Source organism: Hibiscus syriacus, unplaced genomic scaffold, assembly GCF_006381635.1.
Source record: "Hibiscus syriacus cultivar Baekdansim isolate YM2019G1 unplaced genomic scaffold, ASM638163v2 tig00110951_pilon, whole genome shotgun sequence".
NCBI classification, from domain to species: Eukaryota; Viridiplantae; Streptophyta; class Magnoliopsida; order Malvales; family Malvaceae; genus Hibiscus; species Hibiscus syriacus.
In genome coordinates, this window is record NW_024062930.1 from 128,383 (window position 1) to 139,119 (window position 10,737).

At 31.0% G+C, this 10,737-nt stretch overlaps 1 protein-coding gene across 1 annotated transcript; it reads right to left on the reverse strand.

Moving 5' to 3' along the window:
• Positions 1 to 3,445: 3,445 nt before the first annotated feature.
• Positions 3,446 to 8,482, reverse strand: LOC120148127. The gene is made up of 3 exons (XM_039161311.1): positions 8,144 to 8,482; positions 7,406 to 8,048; positions 3,446 to 4,511 (listed from the first exon to the last, which is right to left on the reverse strand). The coding sequence occupies exons 1-3, from the start codon at positions 8,476 to 8,478 to the stop codon at positions 3,468 to 3,470; spliced, it is 2,022 nt and encodes a 673-aa protein (XP_039017242.1). The 5' UTR covers positions 8,479 to 8,482; the 3' UTR covers positions 3,446 to 3,467.
• Between the last annotated feature and the right edge of the window lie 2,255 nt (positions 8,483 to 10,737).

Sequence of the window (10,737 nt, forward strand, 5' to 3'; positions counted from 1 at the left end):
TTCACCCTACTTTTTTGAACTTTTTTAACTTCTTAAACATCTCAAAATTAAAAAAAAAATGTGAGCTACTTTAGAAAGGTACAAGGATAAGTTGATTTAGTATGTTGGTACCTCGAACAAAATTCAGACATTTTATTCATTCTTACTTGTAATTTCAAAGTATTATTATACAACTTTCTTCTATTTCTTCACCATCTTTCTTATCTTCATTATACTTCCTCTACAGTTATTCATATTTTCTTTTTGGTGGAAGAAAGGCGGTTAAGCTACGAATTTCCAAATGCAATCCAAAATTGCAAATTGAATTTCCGAATGCAATCCAAATCCTCTCTTGGAGAATAAAACGTTGATTCACCACATGTCATGTCTCTTGTGAAAGAAGCAAACAAATAACAAAGAATTGCAAATTGAATTTAACCGAACAACCAACCAAAACCATGTAGTGCTCGTGACCAACATTCAACAACATCAATTTCTAACCAAATCAGCAACAGCTTACCGCAGAAATATGAATAGAAACACATGTCAAAAATCAACACTAAACACTAGTGATGAACAACAGATCTCCAATCAACCATGACCAAAAAACATGTAGCGAATTTCAACACCAATCTGAACCAATAGTAATTTTTGATATAAATCATTAATACAATCGTCTGCTAAGCGCACATAAAACTAACTGTTCAAATCTACACCAACTCTAAAATCTTACTCCAATAATGTTCCAATAGTTTTTTCGGATCGAATTGGATCTAGTTCGGTGTCTGGTGAATCGGATCGGGGCGGGTATCGGGTCGGGTCAATTTTTGAGTCAGGTGATTTTTGGATCGGTTGTTTTTCGGTTCAGATCAGTTGATTTTTGGATTGGGTCCATATCAGGTTGAGTCAATACTAGATCGGTTGATTTTTGGGTCAAGTTAATAACGGATATGCGGTCGGGTCAATATCGGATCGATTAATTTTTGGTTTAGTCAAACTTTAGATCAGGTCAATTCGGGTTGAATTTATTATGAGTCTAATCAAAACCAAGTATATATAGAATAATTGATATATACTTGTAAAAATATGTCTTCTTATTTGTTAATTTTATCATTTAGGTTTAATTTCAATTCTGAATCGTTCAATATTTTGAATTAAACAATCATTTAGAGAGGATAAATGGATAATTTAACACAAATACTATCCTATAATACGTGTTAGAATTTGTTATCAAAATTTTATATTGATCTCGTATGAAAAGTTTATAATATGAACTATTTGAAAATAGATAATTTTTATTAAAATTTTATCTCCAATTATAAATTTAATAATTTTAGTAAATTTAAAAAATAATACATAACTTTATTTGTTAAGTTTTAGTCGTAACATAAGTAAACTTTATATTATTTTTACAATAAATCTAATATTATTTCCTTTGCTTAATTTGTTTTCTATTATTTTATTATAAATATAATATTTTTATAACAAGTAAGACAAGTAAATTTTATTTATTACTTAATCTTACAATTAAATTCTTATTTTTATATTCCTCTTAAACTTTCTATTAATTTAAAAATATAATATTTTTAATAAATTATCAATTTTATTTAAAATTTATTATTGAAAATAATTTTTATCATTTAATAGCTTTTATCAATTTCAATTTGTTCAGGTTGTTTTCGGGTTGAGTTAAATTCGATTCGGGTTACTTTCGGATCGGGTTGCTTTCGGTTCGGGTTAATTTCGATTCGGGTTGCTTTTGGTTCAGGTTAATTTTGGTTCTGATTGATTTCATTTTTTCTAAATTTTGGATCAGGTATGGTTAGGGTCGGGTATCAAATCAAATTTGATTATCATGTTTGGGTTAATATTAAGTATTGGATCGGGTAAATCGATTCAGGTAATCAGGTTCAGGTCAAGTTTGTCAGGTCTAATAATATGCTAACGAACTAACTAAACTCTAACTAATTAACAGAATTAGTTTCAACTCAGTACTCCAAGACACTCAACATCACTTTTGAGTTTTTAACGACGGATACTAAAATGAAACCAAAATTAAACGTTAGTATGATTTTAAAAAATAAAGTTTAGGTGTCAAAACAGAACAAAAGTAATAATTTAAGTGTTAAACGTGTAATCTACCCAAACAAAAATTATTGATGGGGAGTTGAAAGATCAGTAATCTGGTCAATCATGACAAGATTTTTTCTTTCTTTTTGTACATAAAATCAAGCTCTCATATGCAAATTATGACATATTCCACTATAAATACGCATGATATGTACCTAAGAAGAAAGAAATAACAATGAAAAAAATATACATTTTACAACTCTTTTCGAGAGTTGTCAGCTTCCGGTATACAAGTAAACTATGATAAATCCAGTATCCATTTTAGTGGTAGCACTAAGCCTGTCGTTAATCATCAGCTTTGTGTGATTTTAAGAGTTGGTGAGGTTAACTAATTGGGTATGCCTTTATTGATTGGTCGAAACTGAACTGTTGATTTGGGTTACATTCAGTGATTGATTTAAGGGCTGGACGAAGAATTTATTATCTTTTGGCTAACCATTGTAAAACTATCTAAAATTCGATTCGACCGTTTGGTTGGTGGGCGACTCATGAGACCGAAGATTCGAGTGTTTACTTGGTGGGCTGCTGACGAGACCCTATCGATTGGTCAATTTTATCTCCCACAGATCTCACTGTAATGTGAATAGATGTTTAAGGAAAGATAATCTAATATAAGATTAAAAAAAGATGTCATCGAAAATATTAATATTTTTTTAATATTTTCAATATAACATTATTTAAAATATTATTTTTTACCAAAAAAATTAATATCAGACGTTACATAAAATATTATTTTTTTACTAAAAATGTTCATATTTTAGGTAGTAAAATTAACATTTTCGGTTAAAAACATTTTAGGTAACGAAATTAATATTTTCAGTAAAATAATAATATTTTAGATAATATTCTTCCGATAATATTAAAAAATATTAACATTTTCAATAACTTCCTTAAAACCACCCCAATGTCGTTGCACCGTTCACTGTAATGCTAACACCATTGCCATCTAATCAAATGTCTGATTTTATTGTTAATATCGTGTTGTGTCACTCTATTCCGATCTAATAAGATCTTATAAAATCTTTATTTATTTTCAAAAATACCATTTAAATTTTATGGAGAGAGAAAAAGGAATATCAAAAATTATTATATGATAAATTATTTCAAATTAAAATTTAATTAATAAAATTTATAAAATCTAAATTAAAATTACTCTTATATTTTATAGAAGTTTAGGAACCGATGATCAAAATAAAAGACATAACACTAAATACAAATTAAATGATTAAAGCAACTAAGATGTTAAATAAATAATTTACCCAAAATAAAAAAATAAGTGGACTACTTTTTATATAATTAGTTGACGTACATTCTCCACCCTACTAATAAAGAAAGGTAAAATCAATACCTGGAACTGTTCATTTTTTTGAACGCTTCTTTGCATGTCCACTACCAGAATAATTCTCAACAGCTTCCCTCACACGTTTACCAGGACCCGATTGGCCGGCAGGCGATGGTGCCACCACCCCCTTTGGCGGTCGTCCTGTACTCCTCTTCACCGGGCCTCCCTTCTCTTTCCTTCTTTTTCCACCCGACCGTGTCCGTGATTTCGAACTTCCATCCTTCTGTTGATCACCTTTGCCACCGCTGCTTTTCTTTCTCCCGCCTGCATCTCCTCCTTTACCGTTATCAGCACTAATCATCTCCGTCAATTCCCCATTACTCCTCATTCTATTTAAGAAATTCGCTGCGCTTCGCTTCTTCAAACTCACATTTGTGTTGGTCTTCTCCTTCTCGACCTTTGACTCCCCTTTGGATTCCGAGTTCTCACTTGATGATCCGCCTTTGCTCGCAGTGGTAATGGAATCTGAGCTCTTGCTGGTTTTGGTATTATTCAGGGCCTTTGCATCTTTGTTTGCTTTTCTCGCACCCGAGGCAGATCGTTCTCTCGTTCTCTTCTTTGTTGCAAGAGTTTCCTCGGCTTTCTCGGTCGATTTATCATCCTGCTTCCAATCTAGAGCTGGTTTCTCGTTCATTAACGACGAAATCGGCTGCCTCTTTTTCTCTTGTCCAGAAGATGATGATGATTTTGCGGCAATTGAGCTGCGTTTGCGGCAAGCAATGAGTGGGACCGATAGTTTAGTTTTCATTGTCAAGGAGTGCGACAGTTCAGGTTCTGGTTTCCAAGTTATCTGGGATTCAGGCAGAGTAGACGATTGTTCCTTGGGCAGTAGGTTTGAATTAGGAACGTGGGCAGCAATCTCCTTCGAGACAAGTTGTCGAAGCTCGACGACTGCAGCGAATTCCGAGGATTGCTTGCCGAAGAAAACAATGGCATTGCTTAAAAGCAACAGCAAGTCTCTAAAGAACTTGCTTTTGCATCCTGAATAGCGGCCATCTTCAAGCCTTATGCGAATTGTCTCCAAGTCAAGATGTTGCCGGATCAACTTATGGTAATCTTCCTGCAATATTGAAAACCAAGGATACATAAGATAAGTGCAAGCTGTATTTGTATCCATCAGTTGTCACATTTCTGAAAAAGATAAAAAGCAGCAAATTTGAAGAATTGCAACTAATAAGAGCACGTAGGTTAAAGAGAGCAGTCAATCCAACAGCATATGCAACAAAAACAAAACCGGATCATCTAATATTAAAAAAAATTGACAAAAAGATATCAAAGGTCTATGTAATTTTTTAAAAACATTAAAGCGACATTCGTATTATTTTTCTCTCGTTGCAACTCTTCAACTCAGAAAATAAGTTAAGTGACCCTTTAACGTTTTTCGTCATTTACCGCTATGGTACTGACTTGACAATTCACGATACTGATATGATAATTCACGATGTTTACATGACAATCCACGGTATTGACATGACAATCCACGGTGACTCATAACGTGATAGATAACATGACAGATGAGTTAAATTAATAACTCAAATATGACATAAGGATTACCATATCAATATCATGCGAGCCACGTCAATATCACGAATTGCTACATCAATATTCATAACGGTTGATGAAAAATGTTGATCAAATGATTATATTAGATCTATTTTTTAAGGTGGAGGGCCTCAGATAAAAATAATGAGGTCACATTAGTTTTTTTTTCAAAATTACATGATCCTATAGTGCCTTTTTGCCAAAAAAAAAATCTTTTAACATATTAAAAAAATCCAAGCGGGAGACACATGCTTTTGTTTCTTTTTGGCATACAAGCATTACACGTGTACACGTGGGGTGGTGGCAAATTAGGCCAAAACTGAAAAAGAAAAATAGTTTTATTTTAAAAAGGAAAATAAAATGGAAACGACAAACAGCATGAAATACTGGAAAAGTGATAAATTATTAGCCACACTGATCAATGACCAAACTCATACATCTTACTCGTATAAGATAGCCTATAGATTTTAAGAAAAACTACTCGTTTAATACCTAAATTGTCGTTTTTATTCTATTTAAGTACCCTAATATTTTTTTAAAATCATACCTAATATTTAATTTAAGTTTCAATTTGATACTTCAACGTAAAAAAATAACAGAACTATTAAAGAATTACTTTTTTCCCTAAATTTTTTAATAATAATGTGACATTACTTTATGATGACACATCAACATTAGTAACGGGAGAGTATAAAAAAAGCTAAAAGTTAAGTATAACTTTAAAAAAATAAAATTTAAGTATCAAAACAAAACGAAACAAAAGTAATAATTTATATACCAAACTACGCTAGATTTAAAAACAATTAATGTTTTCTTCACAGCAACAGAATGAACCATCCTAACCTCACTCTTCTTTTTTCCTTCCAAATAACAGGAACTTCAACGTTACGTTTGATATGTCCTCTTCAAAAATTTAACCATTCTTGCTCACCTCCATGTAATATAGTGAAGATATATTATTCAATGACAAAAACAGAAACGTCTTGTCATCGGGTTCTTGACCATGGTTTCACTTTTAATCTTTCTGACAAGTTGAAATTTAAACTGGTGAATTTTCCCCCCGAATAAACAATTATTAGAAAAGTATTTACTAGTAATTTTGTTTTTCAGTTTTAACGCGAGTGGAGAGAGCTTTGTGATCAATAAAAAAACGAGTAACTTTTTAATCATTTTTCATGCTAATAAAAGATATAACTTAATTTTATATTATTAAAAATAAATTTATTAAGTTTCTTATTAACTTACCAAGTTAAATCGTGATTCTAGATTATTATTTTTTTAGAAAAATAATTCTTTTCTGCAGACAAAGGAAACAAAAAAAATGCCTAATAACACTAATGGGCCCAAACCAACATCCTATAGAAGCGAGAGGTCCTAATAACGAGAGGGATGTTTTAGTCGATTCACACGACTGAAAACCTAGCACCATCCTCTCAACCTAACCTAAACTAAAGGCACGCAAGAAAACAGGTCAATTATATACAGGGTACACTAGACGTTTAATATCTAAAAAAAATTATTTTATTTTATTTTAATATTCAAATTTTATTTCTTTAAAATCATGTTTAATATTTAGTTCAGATTTTAATTTAATACTCACTGTCGGTGAAAAAACTAATAATAATGTTTGACATGTCATATAAAAAATAACATATCATTATTAAAAAAATAAAAAAAATATATCACATCAATAATATTATTAATTTTTTTAATGATATAATCCCATATTAAAACTAAAATTAAACATTAAATATAATTTTAAAAAATAAATCATATATAAATATTAAAACGAACAAAAATAATAATAATATAGGTATTAAATATATAACTTGGTATATAATCTCTATGACTTTAGGCATAATTAATACATACCACTAAATCAGATTAGATAAGCGGTCAAGATTAATTTAAAAGTAAGATTAGATCAAAACTATTTTTCAACTAGTATTATCTAATTATCCTAAAAATCGCCAAACCAAATCGTGCAACACCGCCTAGTCATATTAAATTTTTTTTTATTGGTTTGAGATAATTATAAAATAATATTAATTTAAAATATTTTTAATTATTTTATAATAATATCAAATATTTTTATAGAATTCTCGTTCAAACCCGAAAACTCTGTATAATTTAAATAATTAAATTCTCGTTTTCTTTTCTCCATTTTTGTTCGACAAACCCTTTTTTTCAAATTTCAGATACCGTATTGTATTATCCATTCATCTTGATAATAACCAAACCTAATCGTGTTGACACGTCATCTCCATATATAGCGTGACTGCGTGAGATTATATCTCACCCGCGTCGCGCCCAATCAAAACCCTTCCCTTTTTTCGGAAAAAAAGGTAATTAAAATTATTTTAAAACTTTTTAAATTGATTTTTAAAATAAAAATATAATATTTTGTTTTACCTGGATTTCGAGTCGGCGCTCGAAAAGTGAGCCGACCTTATGAGACCGGAAGATCTCGAGGAGCTCTATCAACGGCCCAGATTCAGCGGAAACCTCCTTGATGGCGGGAGATTGCTCCAACTCCTCATTATACGGTTCAGCATTTTTGTTTTCCTTGACGGACAGGCTCGCCGTGCTCTGGACATCGCTGCTCTCTCTATTAGGTTCTTCTCCCTTAGATTCGGCCATCGACTCCGGCGATTCACCGGTTTCCCTCGGGTCAACTCGCCCTGAGTTTTCAGCCGATTCCTTCGCCACACTACCAGAGCTGCCGTTGCAGGAATCTCCGCCCGCAGGCTTCATGCTCTGCACCACCTTCGCCATTTCATATTCATCCGGTCTAAATTTCACTTCCTCCGGCCCGGTTCCCGGACTCTTCTCTTTCGGAACTGTAAAATTAGATTCGTTTACCGAATGATTCTCCCGGTCGGTCTCTTTCCTGCCATGAATCTGTCTTCGTATTTTATTCTCCGGTTTATTATCTTCTCCCATCTTTTCGCTTTCCTTCTCTCTCTTCAGATCCGATTTTCCAGTTTCTTTTCCGTTCTCTATCAACCTATGTTCTCTCTCTTCTTTCAGTTTCTGCACCTTCAATTGCAAGGATCTGTAAAACAAAGAGCAAGAAAAAACAAACTCGGTTTTTGTCCGCCAAATATAAATACTTTTTTACATTAAAAAATTGATTTAGTAATTTTTTACACGATGGAGAGATCATATTGTTGGACTTGGCGGCGTAGTTCAGCGACGCGGAGTTTTCGTAGCTCATCAAGCCAAGGAACGGCAGCGGTGAAGATGTTATCAGTATTTTTGTCGTCGCCGCCGTTTACAGCGAAACGGCGTTTAAGGTCTTCAAACTTGTGTTGACAAGAGAGGGGAGTAAAAGAGAGGGGTTGGAGCGTGGAAGTTCGCTTCTGGAGTTCCATGGCAACGGAGCCCCAACTGTCGCTGCCGTAACGATGAACGGCGCAGGCAAGTAAAAGCTCCTCCCATGTACCCCATGATTGTTTCTTGGGAAAGCTGTGAAGTTGAGCCATGAAACAAAAGAAAAGAAGGAAATAATATTTATAGTATCGGAGACTGCCACAGTTCTGGTTCTATAAGATTTGTCTCCTTTGCGAAAAATAAATTTCCATATTTTAAAAATAAATTTCCCACTTTACGATTCGGTCTGGAATTTCAAAGATAAATAAATATAAAGGTAATGAATAGCTAGCAAAGTTTAAGCTTTGTCCCCCTCGTTTTCTCTTCTTTGTTTTGTCATTTGTGAATTGTGTGGTTTATGGGTAAACTACACATTTACTGCATCAACTATCACTTTTTTTTGTAACTCAATTATTATTTTTTAAAATCATAATGTTAAGTTTTAATTTTAATTTAGTTATTTATCGTTAAAAAATTAACAATCTATATTTTAATTTTATCATTTATTATTAAAAAATAATAAAATTATTGACGTTATATTTTAAAAAAAAATCAATTATAACTAACATTACAATATGATAGCATGTTGGTATTACCGACGATTTTTTAATGGTGAGTAATCAAAATGAAATCTAAATGTAACGTTATGTATGATTTTGAAACAAAAATAATCGGTGCCTAAAACAAAAAAAAAGTGATAATTAAATACTAAATGTGTAGTTTACTCATTATAATTTTTGCTCACGAGTTTTTTTACTATATAGAAAGGTCTTTACATTTTAAGATAAATGTCAAGATTTGAATTCACATAAAATAAAGTTAATTGTATTATATGTGCTCAAACTATAACTCTCACTTTAAATTGATCGTTAAACTTTTGAGTATTTCAATTTCATCCATAAGCTATGAATTTAATTCTAAATTAGCCCTTAAATTTTTTATCATTCTAATTTCATCCCTAAATTACAACCCTCTTTCAAAATTGATCCCCCAAACTTTTGAATATTATAATTTTATCCCTCAAATTCATCCAAATATGTAATTAGTTTCATTTCAATTTCATCCACAAACTATGAATTTAATTATAAATTAGTCCTTAAATTTTTTATCATTCCAATGATATCTTTAAACTACAACCCTCTTTCTAAATTGATCCCCAAACTTTTAAATATTCTAATTTTATCCCTCAAATTCATCCAAATATGTAATTATTTTCAACCCTAGTTTAACCTAGATTTTATTGTTTAAAACATAAAATAATATAACTTGGCCTAACAATTTTATTAACAAGGAATGTGATTATTATATAATTATAGTTTGGGATGAAATTGGAATGTTCAAAAAGTTTGGGGATCAATTTAGAATGTAGATCATAGTTTGGGATAAAATTGGAATGTTTAAAAGTTTAGGGACTAATTTAAAATAATTATCATAGAATAGGGATGAAATTGCAATATTTAAAAGATTAAGGACTAATTTAAAATAAGGGTCATACTTTAATGGCATGTGATGATATAAACTCCATAAAATAATATATATATATATATATATTGAAATAAAAGTAGCTAATTTTATTAATAAATAAGAAAAATCTAAAACTACAATAAAATTTATGACAAAAATTGTAAATTAGATACATAATTGAGAAATTATTCTAAAATCATTAAGAAATTAGCCACTTAAGATCATATCAGGATCATAAAAGAAAAATATGAAAATTTTATCAAGAAAAACTTGAACAGATGATAGATACGAACAAATTTGACTGCTATGGCAAATCAACAACAATAGGGGATTAAACTATTGAAAGATCACCGACAAAACACAAATCATAGCCAAGCATCACGAGATAATTATCTGCAATCGCAAGCTATGTATCCAAATCCAATTCAAAGGTTCAAAGCAAGGAAGATCAACGAGATAACAATGAACACCATCTTGATCATTTATGACGATGTCAAATCCAACACTATAAGAAAATAAAAAAGAACGTGCATGTAGACACCTGTTTTTGTCCCGTTCTACAAAAATATTTTATTTTATTATATTATATATTTATTTATTTATTTATTGTTATTATTATTAATATATTATTATTTTTTATTTTTGTAGGCCCCATATTCAACAACCTAGATTTAGTGAGATTCAAAAAATAAACCAACGTATTTGAGTCCTATTGAAACACTAAAATCGAAGCATTTTGAGTAAAAGTAGCACTCTAAATCTGAGCTAAAAAGAGGTTTCTTTAGACTATAAATAGATTCATGCATCAAGAGGAAAGGACACAGAGAAAAACGTGGAACCAAAGGCACATCATTTGCAGCATAACTTAAATCAAGAAAGGTTATCTGCTAACCGAAGACCCTCGAGTT